General features: G+C 40.0%; 1 protein-coding gene across 1 annotated transcript; it reads left to right on the top strand.

The window, feature by feature from the left end:
* The first annotated feature begins 659 nt into the window (after positions 1 to 659).
* Positions 660 to 8,612, top strand: LOC110929753 (protein disulfide isomerase-like 5-4). Its single transcript, XM_035988176.1, has 15 exons — positions 660 to 1,159; positions 4,797 to 4,887; positions 5,005 to 5,099; positions 5,221 to 5,278; positions 5,500 to 5,681; positions 5,787 to 5,844; positions 6,286 to 6,326; positions 6,430 to 6,504; positions 6,585 to 6,641; positions 6,779 to 6,845; positions 6,993 to 7,130; positions 7,207 to 7,428; positions 7,523 to 7,672; positions 7,753 to 7,830; positions 8,300 to 8,612. Exons 1-15 carry the CDS (start codon positions 660 to 662, stop codon positions 8,375 to 8,377), a joined length of 1,890 nt encoding a protein of 629 aa, XP_035844069.1. The 3' UTR covers positions 8,378 to 8,612.
* Positions 8,613 to 24,524: the final 15,912 nt, after the last annotated feature.

The following is a 24,524-nucleotide window of genomic DNA, read 5'->3' as shown; positions in this document are numbered from 1 at the left end:
TAGATACGAGTGTGAATATTCTTACGGAGGAGACGGTGGATACAGAGGAGACGGTGGATATGGAGAAGACGGTGGATACGGAGGAGACTGTGGATACGGAGGAGACGGTGGATACGGAGGAGACAGTGGATATGGTGGATACGGTGTTGACTCCAAAGAAATCTACCAAGAAACCACCGGTGTCAAAGATTAGAGTCGCACCCCCCAGCTCAGCAAAAAAGCCTGATGTCAAAGATTAAAGCGGTGTTAACTCGAAAGAAATCTACCAAGAAACCACCGGTTGTCCAACAAAATACTCGTGGCCGACCCACAACAAAGCAGGTACAACAAAGGTTGGACGAGGCCTCTCGTATAGATGAAGAATTGAGGAGAAGCTCCTTCGGTGATGCAAACACGTACTTTGAAGGTTCCCGACAAAGTAAGGACGATAACCCTCGCCACAGCTCGTACGTTCCGTCACAGGCCTCTCAACAGTCGGTTATAAGGTCCCAAAACCCAAAGCGATCCTAAGCCGTTCAAAGAGTTCTAAGAAGAAAGAGACACGAGATGATCACGGTTTTCCTTTAATCATTGGGGACGAGAACGTGGGAATCATCAAACAGTTTAAGTCTGCCATTCCGCCAGTGTTTCATCCGCACGTCTCGTGCATACGAGATGTGATGCCGGACGGTCATTGTGGGTTTTGGTCTGTGGCTGTGGGCTTAGGTATGGATCAGAGTTCATGGGGGCTTATTCGAAGGGACCTTGTCCAAGAAATGGATCAGAACGAATCGATCTGGTTCCCAATATTTGAAGCATGGGATGAAGGTTATTTTTACACGCATCGTCAGGGCCTAATTTGGGATTCAGTGTCCGATTGTCCCCCGGATCACTGGATGGACTTCCCCTTAGCAGGACTTCTTATTGCACAAACGTACGGTATCGGGGTGCACCTGTTAACGACAACCATGGGTGCGAGTTCCACTTTCTTCCCGATACTAAGTCCTCCGGCTAATCAACAACCATTATTCATAATGCTTGCACATGTTAACGAGAACCACTTCATACATGTTAAGCTGGAAGGGGATTATCTAATGCAACCAGCAAACGGGCTATGGTTGAACCACCGAAGACCCTATACGGAACAATGGGAAGATATGTACTTGCCACGTCTAGAATGGTATACATCAATAATGAATCCTCCACGAAGATCAAACCCCAGTCTTAATTACATCGACAGTGATACGGAAGAATGATTTTTGTAACTAATAGTATTTTTTGTATCCATAATTATTCTTATTATAATTAATAAGATTTTTTGTATTAATTTCTATAATTTTTTTATAATTACAGTTGCATAAAACAATTTAATAACATTTTTATAAAAATATCTATCATTTTTTTATAATTAGAATTGATTAAAACAGTTTAATAATATTTTTGCTCATATTTTATCATTTTTTTATAATTACAAAAAAAATTACAAATATACGCCTCGTATAGACCTAGACTGGTCATATACGTATGGTCAAAAGACCATTTTGCCCCTGATATGCCCTCAGTCTAGGCTTAAACGAGGGGATAAAAGGTCATTTCACCAAACACAGACGCCTCGTATAGAGTTAGACGGGTCGTCTATTTTGAGCGGCATTTTGGGTTTTTGAATTTTTAAAATTTGAATTTCAAAACTTAAATTTAACAAAAATGGACGTCTCGTATAAAGCTGGACGGGTCGTCTTTGTGGGCGGCAAGATTTATTTTTTAAAATTTTAATTTTGAAAATCTTTTAGTTAATTACCATTAAACCCTTGAGAAGCCCCCAGTATAGGCCTTAATCAGGGGCATAAAGGTAATTTGAAACACTAGACGACACGTATAGGTCTATACGCGTCATATATGGTGGGCGGCAACTGTTTGGGTTTTTTTTAATTATTAAAAAAGTATTTATTAAATTACCATTTTACCCCTGTAAAGCCCCCAGTATAGGCCTTAGTCAGGGGTAAAATGGTAATTAACCATTCCAGAAATATCTTTTTGGATTGGTTAATTACCATTTTACCCTTGATTAAGGCCTACACTGGGGGCTCTATAGGGGTGAAATGCTAATTACATAAAAAGGCTAGACGGGTCGTCTAGCTTTATACGAGGCGTCTATGCCTCGTATAACAGGCGGAGACCTAGACGACCCTGGTTATCACCCCCAAACTACAAAACACACACACATACGGAAGACATACCTTTATACACCCCGGATACGTATTTGGACCGTATTTTCGAAGATTTGAAGCATCCCTGGTACGTATTCAGCCCATAGTTTAATATTCTTGCTTCGTTTTTGCCTTTAGACCGTAGGTTTGCCTTAGATTTAGGTTTTTGTTGGGTTTGGGTGATGAAAGTTGAGGTTGAAGATGAAGACGATGACAGTAGAACAAGACGCCCCGTCTACCTCTATACGAGGCAGATACGGGGCATTTTTTTGTAATTAATGTTATTAATGTTGTTGTTGTTGTTATTATTATTATTATTATTTTTATATTATTATTATTATTATTGTTATTATTATTATTATTATTATTATTATTATTGCGGGGCCAAATACTTGGGAGCACGACAAGTCGAAGGGGAGGTTTTCATTTATTGATGACCCATTGTACAGGTGTGTACGTTTATTACAACAATTATTGTGACTATGTGTATTGTTTACTAATTTATGTTTCTGTATTTCGCTAACACTATCTGCATGTATATGCACCGTATGCTCGCTACTTCTATTGCAGGGAGCGGCTACAGCCGTGAGTGGTGTACGAGCACAGATCTTTTTTTCTTTTATTGTTTGTTGTACAGGAGGCCCTGCGCACTAGCACACGGTCTAGCCCAGTACTACGCCTCCGCCCATCACCGGCAGGAGCGCGGATTTTTGTATGGCGGCGCGTACGTGACCGTCATTGCCCGTTCATTGGGCCTCGTACCAGAGCAGGACCCACATTTACGGACGCCACCAGTCATCCCGACACGGATGGGTTTTCCGTGCTGTGGGGGATGGGACTGATCAAGAGATTCGTCGTTGGCCCGCGGTTTAAAAACCGCGATGGGGGCATATGGACAGAGGAGCCCCTACCAGAGCAGTTCGAGCTAGTCTATCCTCCGCAAGATCATGATACAGTGCCCGTGCCGGACCCTCCGGTGAATTTAGACGGTGCAGCGATGCCACAACCACGTCACCGCCACCTCGCGGGGCGCCTCAGTTTCCACGTCACGTTATTCCAGGTCATGCCCAGGAGCTGCAGTACATCCGGAGATACGAGCCGAGCTTGACAGGCTCAACGATTTGATAGGTTGGTTGGTACGGGCCGAGCAGGATAGACGAGAGAGAGGGATTACCCCCGATACCGCTTCCACCACCTCGAGCACCACATCAGCAGCAGCAGTAGCCGTAGCAGGCAGATCCAGATTCAGATTCGGAGCCTAATGCGTAGACCAGTTGTAGTTTTTATTTTTGTTATGGATGTACAAACTTATCTTATATATTTTTGTTATGGATGTACAACAGTTATCTTATATATGTCATATTTACGTTTGTTTTCAGTTATTCGGTTACTTAATGATTGTTGTCTTAAATTGATATAATACGGAAACAATATATGTTTTGAATATAATACGAAAACAATATATGTTTTGAATATAATACCGAAACAATATTTAAACAAGATAAAATTTTAATCGAAAGAATAATATTTAAAAAAGTAAAATGTTAAAAACATTATAATATTTAATCGATAGAATCTATTTAAAGAGCCGATATCATAAAACGGTTAAATTTTTTATAGTGTAAAAAACAAAAGTTTTTTTAAAACCAAAAAAAATTTCGCTAAAAAAAACACCAAAACACCCCTTCTTTCAATAAAAAAAAAACACACACACACAATGCCTGGACGCCTCGTATAGGCCTGTACGAGGCGTCTAGGATTTCTTAAACTTTGTGTCTGACAACCTCTGAAGACCCCCTTGAATTCCGTGCCTAGACGCCTCGTATAGCCCTATACGAGATGTCTAGGGCCCCAAAAGTGTCTAAATAGTGTCAGAGGGTGTGTGAATAGATTGGGCCATATTTAAAACGGTTATGAAACTAATTTATTTACTGATATTTAGATATTGAAAGAACGATGAAAACTAATTTATTTACTTGCATTGGATATAAGAACGAGAGAGATGGAATTGAAGGATCAGTTTCTTCTCCGACTGCTTAATTTTGCAGAACTCAATAAAGTGTACGAATAATAACCACCCAAAAAGCTCGGACTGAATCCACCCTCCATATATAGAAATAGTTAAAAATAAAATCTAATATCGGCCTCATTTTTGTTCAATGAACACCCCTGAATTTCAGGCGTAATTAAGTAATCTGATTAACTGAAATCCATTGAAATCCGGACAAAACAAGAAACAAAGCTCAAATAATTATTCCTGGACCGCAATTGGATTCAATCTTTTAGGTTTTACATCCCGGATCGATGACTCTTACAACCATGGTTTCTACAACCAAGATAAAATCTATAGATTTTTTCAGGTAGCAATTCCCATTCATCCTCAAAGATTAGTTACATTTTGGAAAGTTATTTTAATTTAAACTCACTGTTACCCATTATGTTAAGATATATCATGTCATGATTGGTGATTAATTGTGTTGTGTGCCATGTTTGATAAAAGTTCACAATGAATAAACACAATTTGAAAATGAAATGATCCAGGAATCGTAATGTACATTCGAGGGTTTTTAATTTTTGTATGATTTTTCAGTCATGTGTACTTTTTCTCAGGAAAACTCCCAGAGATTTGACGGAGGCATCGTTATCGGGTGCTGGAATTTCGATTTTAGCAGCCATTTCCATGATATTTTTGTTTGGAATGGTAAGAGGGTCTCCTTTTGTTTAAGTTTTGTTGATTTCAAGCTTAGATGTATGTTAATAATCTTATTTGAATTACATGAATATATTGTACATAAACTATCATGGCTTCGTATTCCAGGAGCTGCATAGTTATCTGACTATTAGTACCTCAACCGCTATCATAATTGATAAAAGTTCTATCGAGGACACAGTACGTGTGGACTTTAACATCAGGTATGCTTCATGTCATTTGTGGCAATCTTCACTGTTAAGAAGTGATGATATCCATTATTACTATCATTAGAATTAATGTCATTTTGTTGCTAGCTAACACTTCCTTGAAAATTTTATGCAGTTTCCCATTGTTATCATGTGAATTTGCATCTGTGGATGTGAGTGATGTGTTGGGAACAGTGAGTTCAATTATCTTAACTCTTTTCTCCTTTTCCTCTGCTGCTATTTTTACTGTGAAGTGTGAACTACATGTCATATTGTATATCAAGACCATCAATTCGTTAAAGACACTCATAGTGAAACAATACTTACCCATGGTTTTAGTCGCATTCTTTTGGTCTGAGAGATATTTTCCTAAGCAACCCTCCTAAACCAGTTTTCATGATTTAATTATATGCAGAACAGGTTAAACATAACAAAAACGATTCGCAAGTATTCAATCAATAAGCAGTATCAATCTAATGGCCATGAGTTTCATAGTGTACCAGTTGCGCATGTTAAGCATGATGAGAAGGTTGATGAGACGTATGGTGAAGGATCTATAACACTTAATTCGCGTAATTTTGATAAAGTCACTCATGAGTAAGTGAAGTAACATATCCTGAACTCAACCAGTTCTCGCTCTTGATAGAATCCCTTACTGAATTATCAGATGATGTTAAGGAATTATGTTTTGGCCAATTGCAGGCATGCGCTTGTGGTTGTAAATTTTTTTGCCCCCTGGTGCCACTGGAGTAACCTTCTGGTATGTTTATTTCTCCTTGATAGTCATTATTGGAAGGTAGTTTTTCTTTCTGTGGATATAATACTCATATGCTGTAATTATGTTATATGTTTTTTAAGTTTCTCAAGTCTGATTTGCGTGTGCGTCTCCATGCGTTTAGTATGAAAGAGTTCTTCTATGACATGTCTTAAGAAAATACGAACAGAACTTTATACAATACAAGTTCTCCAAGCATAAATCTGGACGTTCAAAACGGAACAAATTGGATAGAAAGAATGACCAAATAGCCTGAACATCACATTTTTTGCCTTAAATTAGCAATTTGTGTGTAGTCCACGGATTTTTACGTTGTAGACAAAATATTTCTGCACTTGCAAATATTAGTTCTAGTGGTTATTGCTTATAAATCAACAATAGAACTTGTCTAACACTTGTTTCCTATTCTGCTTATTACGTGCTCAGAGCCCAGCTTGGGAGAAGACAGCCAAAGTTATGAGACAGAGGTTTACTTTCACCTTCCGCCTATACTTCTTTAGAACAAACCTGAATTCACTGAATGACGTGTGCTTCTCCTTGTTAGCTACTGACTTGCAATTACATTACCAGATATAATCCGAAGTATGATGGTCGTATTATTGTTGCAAGTGTTGACTGCACTCAAGAACAAGCCTTGTGTGGAAAGTAATAATCTTATCTCTTTTCTACTAGTTCATAGTTTATCTTTTACTTGTCATGGTTTTTTCATTTCCTAATGGTTTTAGGCATCACATACAAGGTTATCCGTCAATTCGCATCTTCCGTAAGGGGAGTGATATTAAGTAAGTTCATTTTATTGTTATTATTATGATACATACATGCCAAATAGTTTGTAATTCGTCCTTTTTGGACCTATGCTTCTGGAAAGGCTCTTTTTCATCTTGTTACTTTCTTATTTATAAAAATATTCTTGAATCAGGGATAGAACAGGTATACACATTCATGAAACATATTATGGAGACAGAGATACAGATAGCTTGGTTTCGGTAAGAAAACTGAAATTTCTCTCCAGTCGTGTTTAGTGAAACATTCTATTTGGTTCTTTTTTTTTTTTTTTTTTTTTTTTTTGATATTTTGAATCTGAAATTTATCTGTATTTTTTCCAACTTTTAATAATGATTCCTTTCATGCAGAAATTTGATAACATGGTTTCATCTATTGGAAAGGAGTCTCTAAAGTATATTGATGGCAAGCCTGTAAATTATACTACAGTTGCACCTGCACCACATCAAGAAGGTTGTAGGATCGAAGGATTCGTATGGGTCAAGAAGGTAACTCTAACCTAAAATGCATTTTCGGACTCGCATGGAAGCAAGTGTAAACTTAAGTTTGTCACATATTACACAGGTTCCAGGAAATCTGATCATTTCAGCATCTTCAGGGTCACACTCATTTGATGCTTCACAGATGAACATGTCACATGTGGTTTCTACTCTATCTTTTGGTTCGACAATTACTCCAATGATGATGAGTGATATGAAGCGATTAGGACCATACCTTGGTGCAGGTCATAACAGATTAAATGGCCAAGCATACATGACTAGTCCAGAAGATCGTGCAAATGTTACAGTAATCTCAAACACCAGTTTTCTTATACAAATCTTATTTGCTTCTATATAACTTTGTGCATCAATGATCAAACATTCACAAATTTAAATTGTAGATAGAACATTATCTTCAAGTGGTGAAGACAGAAGTGTTGGGGTTGTCTCATCAATTAATTGAGAATTACGAATATACGGCACATACTAGTTTGGTACATGCTCATTCCATTCCTGTTGCAAAGTTCCATCTCGAGTTTTCACCAATGCAGGTTTAAAATCGTTTTGCCTTACTACTCACCAACTAACAGCTGTACTTGGTTTGTAATTCCCATATTTATTTTGACATCAGGTTTTGATAACTGAAAACGCGAAGCCATTTTCTCATTTCATCACCAACCTTTGTGCCATTATTGGTGGTGTATTCACGGTACATTTTCACTAAAAAAACTTCAAGGGTAACGTTATACGTACACCACCCTCACATGTCATATGGGTTGTATAAGGTTATATGGTCGTATAACTTCTGACAGAATACACCATTGTCACATCAGTAAGTTTCAGTAAAGTTATACAGGCGTATAAGGTTATATCATATATGGGCCGTTCAACTTTTGCACACCACCTAAAACGACTTGTATGAAGCCTTATTTTAACTTTATTCGGAGCCATATAAATCTTTTCCACATGTCGGTTCGTATTACCCTTATGTGGCATGTATGATATGTGGAAAAGGTTATAGGGCCGTACAAACTATCACTAGGGTTCGGATAGTATGTCAGTGGTGTGCGTATAGCCCGTCCTGAAATGGAAACAGTTGCAGTTTTTCTGTTTGTATGGTAAAGTAATTTTTCTATTTTGCGTTACACTTACTTCTTTTCCTTATCGGCTGCTTTCAGGTTGCGGGAATTTTGGATTCGATTCTTTACAACACATATAAACTGGCAAAAAAAGTGGAACTGGGAAAGAATTATTAGGTCAAAGCATGAACTACATATTTGTATGAGTTGGTTGTTTAAAATCTCGCATCTTCAGACGTGTTTACCATAGAAACTTAGTTTTGGATATGGAATTAAAGTAGATGTATCATTAGCCATTAGCATTTAGCCATTCACCTTGACCCAAATTATGGAAGGAAATGGTTACACTGACAGTTAGGTTGACAATTGTTTGTTTATCCATCTCATAATAAAGTCCTTCGATGAATACAAATTGTTGAACGACACAGATACAGCTTCTCCAATGTGGCAATGTTCTTTATGAGATATGTTGGTGATCTTCTTATTTCATTTTATTAAATTCTTCACTTAAAATGTGGTTCTTATATACTTGACACAATACAGTTACAGTGAACTAATTAAAAAAAGTGTTCAGATGAATAAATCAAAACAATGAGATCAAAAATTGAGAAGAAGAGAGAAACCAGCAAAAGCTCCAAAAGAGTAAACGAAATTCACAAGCATGGAAGATGCACCTGGGGCAGGAGTGAGGTCTGGTGACCTGGGGCCGGTGGAGGTGAGGGAAATGTTGGTAAAATCAGAGAAAAAATTGTCGAGTGTGAATCCACTTGTTGAGTGTGAATCCACTTGATCAAGCTGAGGTCAGAAAAGCCTTTCTGATCAAAAGGATAAGAGGATAGGAATACAGGGTTATCCAACCTTCTCTGTGACCCATTATTCACGGATCTTGTTTTTGACTTTCTTCTTTGTTTTAATCTCTATATAAGAGATTGATCTTGTATCAGTTTATGGTATCACAAAGCAAATAAAACCTCCTAGTTACCGAGAGTGGACGTAGGTCAGAACCAGACCGAACCACTATAAATCTTTGTGTTCTTGATTGTGAGCAGTGTGTGCGTGAGTTCTGTGTTGATTGTGATCGTGTGACCCGTTCGATCCCAACAACCGGTATCAGAGCTCAGGCTCTTGTTGTTGAACACGAACAGAAACAGAACAGAAACAGAGGTGTAGAGGAAGAAGATACCTCACAGTGAAGAAATCTGAACTAGGGTTCCAATTTGCATCGGTTTCAGCCGTCTCTTCACAGCACCCATCTTCTGTTCAAAACCAGCAGTCGTCGTTGCCGCCAGAACCGCCATCGCCGCCACCAAAACCGCCGGCAGTTCCGCCGCCCCACTAGCCGCCACCCGTCCAGCACTCTTCTCGATTAGCCGCAGCCGTCGCCACTGTCTAGGGTTCCGATTGAACCCAGTCTGGCTCTTGTTTGACACACGAACAGAAGAGAAGAAGTGATGGAGAGCGTGAGTTTTGTAGGAATCCGTTCGTGCAAAATAAATAAAATTCTTTTATTAACTTGAATTACAGAAACAAATCAGAATGAAATAAAATTACAATACAAATTACAACTGAAAAAGAAAATACAAGAACAGAAAAACTCGAACAGAAAAACTCGAACAGAAAAACTGTTCTTGGCTGAGGATCGTGTTAGACACGGGTCCCTTAAAACAAATTTCGTGCCTCCCAATAATACACGTTTGTTTCCAGGATATACAACAGCCACAAGCAGTTGCACTGCCGGTCTTGACTCCAACCCGAAGGTGTACCTTGCTTCTTGAGAGAAGATGAAGAATTTTGTGAGAGAGAAAGATTAGAGCTGGTTAATTTTTGGTGTGGTTCTTCAACAGGGGTACCACCCTATTTATACTAGCTGGACTTGAAGAAACTGAAAAACGAATTTAATGGGAGAATTAAACTGCATTGAATGTCTTCAATGCACTTTAATTGGTCATTAAATTCTCAGTCAAACGCATTAACATCGTCAGTTTCAAATGCTGAAACGTAACTGTACAGCACTAACTGTTGTTGGAAGCTTCTGCGCGCGCGCGCGCAAGTCTGCACTCTCATGCCCGGTGCGTCCGTTTGGCTCACTGCCATGCGCGCGTGCGCCTCAGTCCCATGCGCACGTGCGCCACGTCACCTGGTAGCCTCTACGAGCACGCCACACAGTCGCGCCGTTTTGGCTCACTTAGGTGCGCCGCGCACGTCACCTCAGTGCCCATGCACCATGCGCACAACCACGCGCCTTCGTGCCATGTGTACTCGCGCGCGTGCGCGCATGACTGCCACGTCATGCGCCACCGCACGCGGACCCACCAGGGTCATGCGCATGCATGCCACGTTACCAACCACCTGGTCCTTGCAGCCCTTGCTCCACCACGCGCACGCGGTCAAAAATACAAAGGCGGCTCTCAAGCGGCTCGCGGCGATGCGAGCGTGAAGTGCAAAGTGCGCCATCAAAGCGCCACATTGCGCCTCATCGCCCACGCCACGCGCGCGCGTACACTAGTGAGTGCTTCCATGAAACAATAAGGATGGAGAGTTCCCACTTAAATACCCCTTTAAGTTTCATCTCTCATCCGATGTGGGACAAGGTGCCACTTTCCCACTTATTTCAGCATTCAAGTTTCAAACACCAAACTTTGAGCATCGATATCTCATTCATCTTAGCTCCGTTTTGGACGTGGTTTAGTTCGTTGCGAAGCCCTTCCAATGTAGAACACAAACCCACAAATAAATATATAAAACCCGCTCATTTTATTATATTTATTTCTAGTCCAAAAATAGGAAAAAATCATTTTCCTATATTTGTGAAAAATTCTATTTTCACTAAATTTCCAACAATCCCCCACATGAATAGAAATCGATCTATCAAGTTTCAACGATACACGTTCAACAGTTGAGCATTGCAAGATAGGTAGGTGTAACCTTTGAACCTTCTTTTGTGAAGCATACTTAGCCTCCTAGGGTCTTGTAGACACGATGTCCTTGAACAATCCCCCATTTATGTAGGCGACAATACACATTCACACAAAACTCTCCCTAGTCGACTCAAGTCCTCATGGTTGTGTCTGCTAATGGTCATGGAACACGTTCCTGGTTCTGCGAGAGCTCTAGGATTTGCCCCTCCCCAAAAATCCATTCGAAGCGACGCCACTTCTCTCTAACATAGGTGATTCCTCTAAATCATTAAAAGCATCATGGTTAATCTTGGATTTCCTCAAAGTCCTTAACCTCAACATGCTTAACCTGTCATTCACGTCACTGATTGGAATGGACTAGGAAGTATACAACTCCCTTTGTTAATTTTGGGGCACCCCCTACAGTGACTCCCTTTGGGTTTATGATTAAGTTTGCCTATTGAACCTAGATCTTGGGATCTCAAGTCAACTAGGTTAGGTTTCCCTCATATTCCCTTCATCTATGGGCTTTAGTCCCATTCCTCTTGACAACCTATACACCTTATCTGTGCTTAAACCTTTTGTTAACAGGTCCGCAATGTTCTCATTTGACCTAACATAGTCAACTGAAATCACACCCGTTGAGATAAGTTGTCGTACCGTGTTGTGTCTACGTCGAATGTGCCTTGATCTGCCATTGTACATCATGCTTTGTGCTCTGGCAAGAGCAGACTGATTGTCACAATGTATGCAGGTTGCCGTCAACGGCTTTGGCCATCTTGGAATATCTTCCACAAATTGACGTAGCCACTCCGCCTCTTCCCCGCTTTTATCTAAAGCGATGAATTCGGATTCCATCGTGGATCTAGATATAACCGTTTGCTTGGAAGACTTCCAAGCTGTAGCTGCGCCAGCAAGTGTAAACACGTAACCACTTGTTGATCTGTGATCCTTTATATCCGATATCCAGTTCGCGTCAGTGTATTCTTCGATCACTGCTGGATCACGGGTATAATGTAATCCATAGTCTCTCATGTATCTTATGTATCTGAGCACCCTCGTGATAGCTTTCCAATGATCCTCACTCGGATTACTGGTGAATCTACTTAGCCTGCTTACAGCATATGCTAAGTCGGGTCTAGTACATGTCATTAGATACATGAGACTACCAATGTTCCTTGAGTACTCTAACTGAGAAACACTCTCACCTCTATTCTTCCTTAGGCGTTGGGTATTATCAATTGGAGTGCGAGCTACACTTGTATCATCCGAATTGAATTTCCCAAGGATCTTGTCCACGTAGTGAGATTGACTCAACAGAAGACCATTTTGGGTTCTAGTGATTTTTACTCCAAGAATCACGTCCGCGAGACCCATGTATTTCATGTCAAACCTCGATTTCAACATGTCTTTCGTTGAGTTGATCACGTTATCATCACCCCCAATGACAAGCATATCATCTACATAAAGACATAAAATTACACAACCTCTTGGTGTGTCTTTAAAATAAGCACACTTGTCGCACTCATTTATTTTGAAACCATTGTCAATCATGACATGATCAAACTTTTGGTGCCATTGTTTTGGAGCTTGCTTCAAGCCATACAAAGACTTGACCAATATACATACTTTGCCCTCGTTACCTGGGGCGGAAAAACCCTCAGGTTGTTCCATCTAAATTTCTTCTTCTAAATCGCCATTTAGAAATGCGGTCTTTACATCCATTTGGTGAACTTCCAAATTTCTTAGAGCCGCAATTGCAAGAACCAATCGTATAGAGGTTATTCGCGTTACAGGCGAGTAAGTATCAAAGTAGTCTAGACCCTCCTTTTGTCTAAATCCTTTGATCACTAACCTTGCCTTGTATTTATCAATACTTCCGTCAGCTTTCATCTTCCTTTTGAATATCCAACGATATCCAAGTGGTTTGCAACCAAGTGGAAGATCTACTAACTCCCAAGTATGATTTTGCAATATAGAATCAATTTCATTCTTAATTGCTTCTTGCCATTGAGGTCCTTCCGCGGAGGTAACCGCCTCGCGGTAGGTATTGGGCTCACCCTCAACCATATAGCTCATGAAGTCTGGACCAAAAGATTTTTCAACCCTTTGTCGTTTACTTCGTCTAAGCTCACCCTCCTCGACCTCAGGTCATTCATGAGTTTCATCTAACCTCGTAGACGAACTTGGACCTGCTTCATCTACCCATGTAGATGAACTTGGACCTGGTTTATCTAACCATGTAGATGAACTTGGACCCGCTTCATCAGCCGCTGTTGATGAAGTCGCATGTGTTTGTCCTAACATAGGAAACACATTTTCAAAATACGAGACGATGTTAGGATTTGCCTCCATGATAGTGTGTTTATGTACATCGGGATTCTTGGACTCATGTACAAGAAAACGTTGTGCGCTACTTTGATGTGCATATCCAATGAAAATGCAATCAACAGTTTTGGGTCCTATCCTAAGAGCCTTAGGAGGTGGTACAATTACCTTAGCTAGGCACCCCCACACTTTCAAGTATTTGTATGAAGGCTTCCTTTTTCTCCATAACTCATATGGAGTTTCGTCCCTATTTTTCAAAGGTATCTTGTTCAAAAGATAGTTTGCTGAGAGAATGGCGTCCCCCCACATTTCTCAGTTCACTCCCGAGCTTATCAACATGGCGTTCATCATTTCTTTCAATGTGCGGTTCTTTCGTTCCGCAACGCCATTTGATTGTGGGGAATAAGGAGGTGTACACTCATGTACAATGCCACTTTTTGCGCATAAATCCACAAAAGGTGCAACATATTCACCTCCTTGATCGCTTCTCAAAGCTTTTTTCTTCTTTTTAAGTTGATTCTCAACTTCGGTTTTGTACAAGATAAACTTTTCTATTGCTTCGTCTTTACTCTTAAGTAAATACACGTAGCAATATTCCGTACAATCATCAATAAACGTGATGAAGTACTTATTTCCTCCACGCGTGGGAACCGCTTTTAAATCACACACATCGGTATGAATTAAATCAAGGGGTTCGGTTTTTCGTTCAACTGATTTAAACGATGATCTTGTAAGTTTGGATTCAACACATGTCTCGAATTTGTGATTGGACTCGATATGGAATGTTGGTATCAAGTTTAATTTAATTAAACATCGTAATGAATTAAAATTTACATGTCCTAGTCTACCATGCCAAACATTAGAAGACTCAACCATGTAAGTAGAAGTAGAAGTTTCATTCAAACTTTTGTTTTGGTTTACAACCATTACATTCATTTTAAACATACCATTAAGGGCATAGCCCTTTCCAACAAACATTCCATGTCTAGACAAGACAAAATTGTCCGATTCAAACACTAGACGAAATCCAAACTTGTTGAGCATCCATCCCGACACGAGATTCTTCCGTATCTCTGAGACATAAAGCACATTTGTCAAGGTAAGCTCCTTGCCCGAAGTTATCTTCAAGACGACCGTGCCTTCCCCCTTGATGCTTGCGGTAGCTTTATTTCCCATATAAAGCTTTTCTTCACCCGACGCTTCCTTGAATGTAGAGAAAAGAGCCTTGTCTCCACAAACATGGCGGGTTGCACCCGTGTCAACGAACCATCCTTTTGGGTTTTCACCCATCGCGTTGACTTCTTCAATCATAGCCGCTTCCTCGGTTATCATTGCGATTAGAGGCATACCATCCTCATCAACCATGTGCGCACCCTCACGCTTAGGTTTCTTGCATTGGTTAGCACGGTACCCCGTCTCGTTACAATTGTAACAAGTACCTTGGAAAGGCGCAGACTTCTTTTTCACAGCCCCCTTTTTCGGTCCAAGGTTGTTAACCTTTGCTTTCCCTTTGTTGTCCTTTTTACCTTGCCTTTCTTGCCCTTTGAGGACTCCCCAACTTCCACCATGTTTGCCTTAGCCGAAGCTTGCAAAATGGTGCCTTTTTGGGCCACCCTGTTGTCCTCTTCTATATGAAGACGGACGACAAGTTCCTCAATCGTCATTTCCTTCCGCTTGTGTTTAAGATAATTCTTAAAATCCAACAAAGCATGAGGTAATTTCTCGATCATGGCCGCCACTTGAAACGTCTCGCTGAGTACCATACCCTCAGCGTGGATGTCATGAAGTATAATCTGTAACTCTTGGACTTGGTTCATAACAGTCTTGTTATCAACAATTTTGAAGTCCAAGAAACGGGCGACAACAAATTTCTTTGTTCCCGCATCCTCCGTTTTGTACTTTTTATCCAAGGACTCCCATAACTATTTGGAAATCTTGATATTATAGTACACATTATACAGTGCATCCGAGAGACAGTTGAGTACATAGCCTCGACATATGAAATCCGAGTGCTTCCACGCCTCTACCGCGCTCAGAGCCTGAGCATCGGTCTCCCCTTCCGCAGGTCCGGGAGCGGTTTCCGTCAAGAACCTCGCAAGGTTCATGGTGGTCAAGTAGAAGAACATCTTCTATTGCCACCTTTTGAAGTGGAGACCCGAGAACTTCTCGGGTCGTTCAGCATGAATCGCCACTGTGGACGCTAACACAGTGTTGGCAGGGGTACCAACGACAACATTTGTGTTGCTGGTATTCACGTTTTCAGTCGACATTCTGAAAAGTTCCAAGAAAACAAGTTAATAAACTGTTTTCAAAATAATGAATGCGCTAATTTATTATTTTATGAGTGCGCCAAACCAGCCGTGTAGCTTCTAAGTCCAACTTTAAAGACTACAACAGTAGGTTTTTAGAACTCAGTTAAAGAAGGAGTAGAAGAACAGAGTTCTGTTTTGACAAAGTCGCTACTTTGAATCAAAACAGAGAAAAGAAAATATGTTTTTTTAAAACACAACTGTATGAATTCAAAATTGGGTCGAATTTACAACAGAATATGTTTGTGATTCTACACGAACGGTGTTTTAAAAAAATTTGTTTTAAGATTGTAGGAATCCGTTTGTGCAAAATAAATAAAATTCTTTTATTAACTTGAATTACAGAAACAAATCGGAATGAAATAAAATTACAGTACAAATTACAACTGAAAAAGAAAATACAAGAACAGAAAAACTCGAACAGAAAAACTGTTCGGCTGAGGATCGTGTTAGACACGGGTCCCTTAAAACAAATTTCGTGTCTCCCAAGAGAACACATTTGTTTCCAGGATACAACAGCCGCAAGCAGTTGCACTGCCGGTCTTGACTCCAACCCGAAGGTGTACCTTGCTTCTTGAGAGAAGATGAAGAATTCTGTGAGAGAGAAAGATTAGAGCTGGTTAATTTTTGGTGTGGTTCTTCAACAGGGGTACCACCCTATTTATACTAGCTGGACTTGAAGAAACTGAAAAACGAATTTAATGGGAGAATTAAACTGCATTGAACGTCTTCAATGCACTTTAATTCGTCATTAAATTCTCAGTCAAACGCATTAACATCGTCAGTTTCAAATGCTGAAACGTAACTGTACAGCATTAACTGCTGCTGGAAGCTTCTGCGCGTGCGCGCGCAAGTCTGCACTCTCATGCGCGGTGCGTCCGTTTGGCTCATGTAACAACTCTCACTAAAATCAATACTTAGGATGATAATTAGTCAATAAGAAAACCCTAATTGAGACACCCAAATAATTCTGCATTAACCCTAAAATTTCTGGAACAATCAGAATCAGGATCAGGGCCCCTAAAACTCAAGGGGGGCAAACCCTAGCTGGATGTTTATCTACTTAAAACGTTGTTTAAGTCTAATTGGACCAAATTTTGACTCAGCAAGGCTAGTCCCACGCGTGGCAACCCTATGACCCTAGGTGTCCCCTTACGGACCGTAAAGGGTTAGGCTTACGGTCCGTAAGCATGTCCAATTTTGTGTATAAATAGCCGACCTTGGCACTTGCATTCTGTTGTAAAATCGATGAAGAAATTCGTTTGATATGTTGAGTTATAGCTAAATTAGTCCACAATACACACTAATTCACGAAGTGCTGCCGCAATCAGGGTAATAACTCGATCGCTATTACGATTCATTTTCCGACCGATCAATATATCCAATGGATGTTTAAGTGCCGCCCACATTAGGGTTATACTTTGTCGTTCGTTGTTAAATCGATGGATGTTTAAGTATTGCACTTTGTCGTTCGTTGTGAGAATTTGATCTCGTGAGTTATCGTAAATGCTATATTGATCATTAACCCGGTTGTGTGTGTGCATTGTTATTTAAATTAGGTTAATCACAGGCAAATCAGTAAGGCTTATACTCTGTTCGTTAAATCTACAATGTGAGTCATTCTCTTTTTATCAAACTGTTTTACAATACTCCAAATTATTTTCAAAGAGTTATAATTACAGGGACTAAGTCGTGGATATCTTGATTTATTGGTTAATGGGGTATTGTGCACATTACTATTTCCCCCAGTTAGGTTCATTGACCTACTAGGGAGGAACGTCACTATTAGAGTTCATTGACCTAATAGTGGTATGACCATCGTCACCATTGTGACTTGTCACCATTGTGACAGAAAGCCAGATAAAAATAAGATATGAACCATTGTAATCGCTCTTATGCTGTAATTTATAACTATGGGTCATTTGCAAAAACCTGAATGAACTCACTCAGTATTTCCCCGCTGACAAAACCTTTTTCAAACATGTTTCAGGTGATCTGTTGTGAGCAAAGAAAAGTGCCAGGAAGCACTACCAGCTTAGAAAAGTGGCTCAGTGTAAATAAATAAAGAAACATGTTCTGAAAAATAAAAGATTTCCTCGATAAAATCACATTATTGTAAATTATGGGATTTTATCCCCAAATTATGTAAACGAGCAGTTTTAATAATAAAAGATCATGTTTTAAAAAGACTTTCGCTGTCGCCTAAAATTTAAATACCGCAGGATTTCTATCCCGCGGCTCCTGAAACGGGTCAAACCGGGTCGGGGGCCGTGACAGAAATAAGGTGGTATCAGAGCCACTTCTCAAGCCACTGATTTAAGCCAATTAAGTATTTAGAAAATACTTAATTTCCATTAATTGCTATTTTGTGATTATTTGTTTATTTATCTGACTAATTATGTACAGTGTGAGCAGATCTTTATATGCTAGTCAATGTAGCCAGTAATACAAATTTTTAAATAATTTGACTCAAGTATTAGTACCTTTATTATCTACAGTTTAGAAGTCTTATCCAGAAAATCATAAAATTTACAAATAAAACCTCGTGTGATGTAAATTTCAGTTATTTTAATAGTACCCAGTAGGAACTAATATTTAAAAAGTTTTCTATAAATTTTATGAATTCTGACTATGTCTATTTTGCTAAACAGCATGAGTAACTTGTCTAACGCCCTTCAGAATTTAAATCTCTATCCAGTAAGAGTAGAAGTTTCCAGAGATTTCAATAGGTATATATCAGATATAGAAGAACCTATAGAATTCGATGCTTTACCTCTAGAGAAACCCAAGCCCAAGAAAATAGAAATTGGGGAAAGTTCTAGGCAAATTGAAAAGTTACCATCTCAGGAAGAGTTAGATTTTATAATGGCAAGCTATAATACTATTAAGCCTGTTAATGAAAATATTTTGAATCGCTCTCTTGAAACACAACTACCAATGAACTTAGAACCAGCTATTCCAAACCCTTCAATCCACTCGCAAATAGACGAATGGTTGATTAACGAAATACAGTTACAAAACCATCCCTATAAGCTTTTTCCTCAGTTCAAATCAAAACCTTTACCAAATCCACCAATAAGTAACGAGAATACGGATGAACTTCGCTTTGCTGAAGAACTAACGGATAATGGGAATAGAATCCAAGAAATTGGGGGGACAGATGAGAGGGAACGCCGTTACTAGAATATTATCTAACAAAGGATAAGAGATTATGGAACTATGATTATGTAATAGTAATAGTAAAAATCAGTATGTGTAAAATAAATAATAAAATGGTTGTATATAAAAGTATGATATAATCAATAAAACAAATGAAATTTTAGAAAATTTACAAATTTTGTTTACGTGATTATGTGCAATTAAGTGTAAACTTGGATTATTTCTTGTATACTAATTATTTATCTATAAAGTAGTTATCAGATGGAAAACGCTAATAACGAACCAGTTAACGAGATTAATCAATCTGAACACCAATCAGGGGATCAATATATGACTAGGCAGGATATAGAAAATATCGTTGCTCAAGGAATCACCAACACTATTCCAACCATGATTGCTCAAGGGATAGCCAACGCTATTCCAGCAATCGTTGCTGCTGTTAAAAACCTAATAGAACCACAACAAATCATTCCTAGCAAACGTATTTCTGAAGACAACTTCAGTAACAGCGTAAACGGAGGCGATAATCATGTTAATCATGATAATGAACCACGACAAGCTCCGCTCCCTAAGAAAATAAAATCTGCAACGCCTGGTTGCACTTACAAAGAATTTCTTGCTTGTAAACCATCTGAGTTTGCAGGCAATGAAGGAGCGACTGCTGCACTACGTTGGTTAGAGAAAACTGAGGCAGTAATTGCCATAAGTAAATGTGCTCAGGATGATCAGGTCATGTATGCGTCAAATCTTTTCAAAGAAGGAGCGCTAGAATGGTGGAATACGGTGTTACAATCAAAAGGAAGAAGGATGGCGTATGCTATGAACTGGGAAGAATTTAAGAGCTTGGTAGAAAGAAAATTATGTCCCGAATATGAAAAGGAACAAATGACAAATAAGTTTCCAACCCACCGGATGGTGGATGTAAATTGTCGAGGGTATACTTCGACATTTTTCGAGTATGCTCGAGTAGTACCAACCCTGGCTTCGCCAGAGCCGGTACTTATTTCTCGATATATTTGGGGATTGTTTTCTGAAATCCGTAACATCGTCAAGGCTGCGAAACCTCGCATGATTTATGATGCGGTGGATTTAGCCAATACTCTGACTGACGAACTAGTACGGACAAGAGAAGAAAATAGAAGGAAGGAAGTAGCCCAAAAGATTACCCAGGCAATCCATTCGGGTAACCATAACAATTTCAAGGAAGGAGGGAATGGACAATCTTCCACTAGTCCATTTTGCAATTCTTGTAAAAGAAAACATTTTGGAAGATGCAAGGGATATTGCAATTTTTGCAAAATTCCAGGGCATCAGGAAGAAGACTGCAGGAGGAAGAGATCTTCAGTTTGTTACAACTGTGGAGAAACTGGACATCTTAGGCCAAATTGTCCAAAACTGAACAAACCATCTGACAATAAAGCCAAACCTGCAGAAGAAGCAAAAAGGAATGCAAGAGCCTTTCAATTGACTGCTCAGGAAGCAGAGCTCATTCCAGATGTGATAGCCGGTACGTCCTAGGTTACAACGGTTACATAAAAGTATTATTTGACTCTGGTGCAAACATTAGATAAATCTTTACAGTCGAAACGGCAAGCGGAAATACCCTCATCTATTTTCAGTAAATCTCGAGGACGAGATTTTTCTTAAGGTGGGGAGGATGTAACAACTCTCACTAAAATCAATACTTAGGATGATAATTAGTCAATAAGAAAACCCTAATTGAGACACCCAAATAATTCTGCATTAACCCTAAAATTTCCGGAACAATCAGAATCAGGATCAGGGCCCCTAAAACTCAAGGGGGGCAAACCCTAGCTGGATGCTTATCTACTTAAAACGTTATTTAAGTCTAATTGGACCAAATTTTGACTCAGCAAGGCTAGTCCCACGCGTGGCAACCCTATGACCCTAGGTGTCCCCTTACGGACCGTAAAGGGTTAGGCTTACGGTCCGTAAGCATGTCCAATTTTGTGTATAAATAGCCGACCTTGGCACTTGCATTTTGTTGTAAAATCGACGAAGAAATTCGTTTGATATGTCGAGTTATAGCTAAATTAGTCCACAATACACACTAATTCACGAAGTGCTGCCGCAATCGGGGCAATAACTCGATCGCTATTACGATTCATTTTCCGACCGATCAATATATCCAATGGATGTTTAAGTGCCGCCCACATTAGGGTTATACTTTGTCGTTCGTCGTTAAATCGATGGATGTTTAAGTATTGCACTTTGTCGTTCGTTGTGAGAATTTGATCTCGTGAGTTATCGTAAATGCTGTATTGATCATTAACCCGGTTGTGTGTGTGCATTGTTATTTAAATTAGGTTAATCACAGGCAAATCAGTAAGGCTTATACTCTGCTCGTTAAATCTACAATGCGAGTCATTCTCTTTTTATCAAACTGTTTTACAATACTCCAAATTATTTTCAAAGAGTTATAATTACAGGGACTAAGTCGTGGATATCTTGATTTATTGGTTAGTGGGGTATTGTGCACATTACTATTTCTCCCAGTTAGGTTCATTGACCTACTAGGGAGCAACGTCACTATTAGAGTTCATTGACCTAATAGTGGTATGACCATCATCACCATTGTGACTTGTCACCATTGTGACAGAAAGCCAGATAAAAATAAGATATGAACCATTGTAATCGCTCTTATGCTGTAATTTATAACTATGGGTCATTTCCTAAAACCTGAATGAACTCACTCAGTATTTCCCCGCTGACAAAACCTTTTTCAAACATGTTTTAGGTGATCTGTTGTGAGCAAAGAAAAGTGCCAGGAAGCACTACCAGCCTAGAAAAGTGGCTCAGTGTAAATAAATAAAGAAACATGTTTTGAAAAATAAAAGATTTCCTCGATAAAATCACATTATTGTAAATTATGGGATTTTATCCCCAAATTATGTAAACGAGCAGTTTTAATAATAAAAGATCCTGTTTTAAAAAGACTTCCGCTGTCGCCTAAAATTTAAATACCGCAGGATTTCTGTCCCGCGGCTCCTGAAACGGGTCAAACCGGGTCGGGGGCCGTGAAAGCTCACTGCCATGCGCGCGTGCGCCTCAGTCCCATGCGCACCTGCGCCACGTCACCTGGTAACCTCTACGAGCACGCCACATAGTCGCGCCGTTTTGGCTCACTTAGGTGCGCCGCGCACGTCACCTCAGTGCCCATGCACCTTGCGCGCAACCGCGTGCTTCGTGCCATGTGTACTCGCGCGCGTGCGCGCATGACTACCACGTCATGCGCCACCGCGCGCGGACCCAACAGGGTCATGCGCATGTGTCACACCCCCAGAATCCACCTGCGGAGTATCACCGCTTGGGAGCGTGACTGACCAGGATCAAGCCACCAATCATATAGAACAATGTATATAGTAAAAGTAAATGTATTCAAACCAAACCATTCCATATGAAAGGTGTTCCAAAACATAAGTATAATAACAAAGTTTAGCGGAAGCAAATGTATAAAAGCCCAATCATGCTATGTCATAATGTTTTAAATCAAAGTAATCACGATCCTTGTCCACAACGACCGCGCCTCCCTGTGCAAGCTCCCCAAATGTACCTAACGACCTGCAAGGCATGTAACAGAGGATCAACAACTAGTTGAGCGAGTTCACAGAAAGTAAATGCGTAATAGTAAGTTCGTTTGTAACATGTGGCTCTACTGGGCCGATAGTATGTTCTATTGGTGGGGGCTTCCCATGTTGTATATACACTAGACTATTCGTAACCATAAGTGTTCTTCACAACCGAGAATAGTAGTACGTACAAGCTTTACGTAGGTTTTACGTAAGTATCCTTCTTTACCCGAGGACAGTGGTATGCGTGGGATTTACGTACGTTTTACGTAAGTGTCCTTCCTGACTCCGGAAGACAGTAGCATGTTATTGTTTACGTAGGTTTTACGTAAGTGTCCTTCCTGACTCCGGAAGACAGTAGCATATTCCTGTTTATGTAGGTTTTACGTAAGTGTCCTGCTTAACCCGAGGACCATGGTAGATAGTCTAGTAGCCGTGTAAGTACGAGTAATAGATCAATTCCATCATTCAACCCATTCCCTATCCCCGGGAATCCCATGCCTTGGTAAAGAGTGTGAACTCACCTTGGTTTGCTCGGTATGTTACTGCTTCTAGGGTTAATTAATGTTTAAGTCCGTTACACACGACCTAGGGTACATTGCACATAAATTCGAGATAAGTGTTTACATACAATTAGGGTTTACAAGTCTTAGATATCCAAGCAATTGCGTTCCGTGTGTTTATTGTGTTCAAAATGCTATGAGAAAGATTGTTCAAACATACGGAATCATGCAGTTACATTCAGTGGCATGCAATGTAACACCCCCAAAATTCCACCTGCGGAAACCCCGCGAGGCGTGTTACGCATCAGAGTTCGAGCCACCAATCACATTGAACCAATGGTAAATACTTAATAAAACATGCCATTAATTACCAATAGAAAATGTCAAACATGATATCAATTCTCAAGATGTTGTGTAGCGGAAGCATGTAATAAATCGTTTAGCAATTGTTTCATAATAATACTTAAAACCAATGTATTAAATGTAAGTTAATCCAAGAGCCTCGATCCATGACCACTCCAGCACTCCCAGATAGCAAGTCCGTATTCCAAATGTTAATGACCTACAAGCATGCAGACAAGTGTGTCAGACGACGCTGGTGAGTTCAAAGTTTTGTTAACGTGTTTTGTTACCAGGTGTATGTTAATGCGACTCAACGTTGCGATACGATGATGCTCATGCTAGATACCCTAGGGAGTGTGCCCATATGTATCCGGGGAGTGTGCCCCTTAACAACCCCAATGCTCCTAACCAAGCATTGGTAATGATGCCCAGATAATTAGTTCACGCCCGTCCCTACAGCCCGGTGTGAGGTTTCCCACCTAATAGCGCTATCAACTAATTACCCCATTGCCCTACAGGCAATCCGATGATGATAGATTCCATGTTCAATAACCAAAACTGATTTAATTGTTTACTCAAAGTTTCCCTTCCAAATGTTTATTAGTTGTCCCAAACCACCGGGACGCATGCTTGAGAAATGCAATGAACTCACCTGGGGTTGCTCGGTATGATACACAACAGTTCAGTTAAGCTACAAGGTGATCAACCCCGTCCTATCACAGTTATCATACCAATCAGATTCGTACACTAGTATTGCACGTATGTTCCACATATATAGTAACAAGTTGTGTACAAGCATTGATTATCATGTTCACGTATAAGCATGGCAGTTCTATAGTAACTTCACATAAGCAAAGTCCAAATACGCGGCCCAATCAATTGGGCTGGTAACAATAGGCCAGTCCAATTACAGAGTGTTCATGTACTCGGTCTCGAGTCGAGACTAGCAATCTCGAGTCGAGACTAGTCGGTCTCGGGTTATATTGATTTCGAAGTCTCGAGTCGCAACAGGGAGTTCTCGAGCTGTCATGTTCTAGTCGAGACCAACACGGCCTCGAGTCGTAACTGAACTCGCAACCGGGGTTTCGGTTTATGCTGTTTTGTGTCGCTTATGTGGTCTCGAGTCGAGACTAGCAATCTCGACTCGCAACCTTGTCGAGACGATATGTAACAGATTTCCATGATTAAACTGCAAC

Source organism: Helianthus annuus, chromosome 3 (assembly GCF_002127325.2).
Source record: "Helianthus annuus cultivar XRQ/B chromosome 3, HanXRQr2.0-SUNRISE, whole genome shotgun sequence".
In the NCBI taxonomy this organism is placed as follows: domain Eukaryota; kingdom Viridiplantae; phylum Streptophyta; class Magnoliopsida; order Asterales; family Asteraceae; genus Helianthus; species Helianthus annuus.
This window is presented reverse-complemented; position numbering and strand designations above follow the sequence as displayed.

Excerpts from the sequence above, each read along its gene's own strand:
- LOC110929753 (XM_035988176.1), top strand. The coding sequence starts at position 660 with ATGCCGGACGGTCATTGTGGGTTTTGGTCTGTGGCTGTGGGCTTAGGT. Across the intron at positions 5,100-5,220 it reads CGTGTGGACTTTAACATCAG|TTTCCCATTGTTATCATGTG; the intron begins GTATGCTTCATG and ends AATTTTATGCAG. Across the intron at positions 7,831-8,299 it reads TTATTGGTGGTGTATTCACG|GTTGCGGGAATTTTGGATTC; the intron begins GTACATTTTCAC and ends GGCTGCTTTCAG.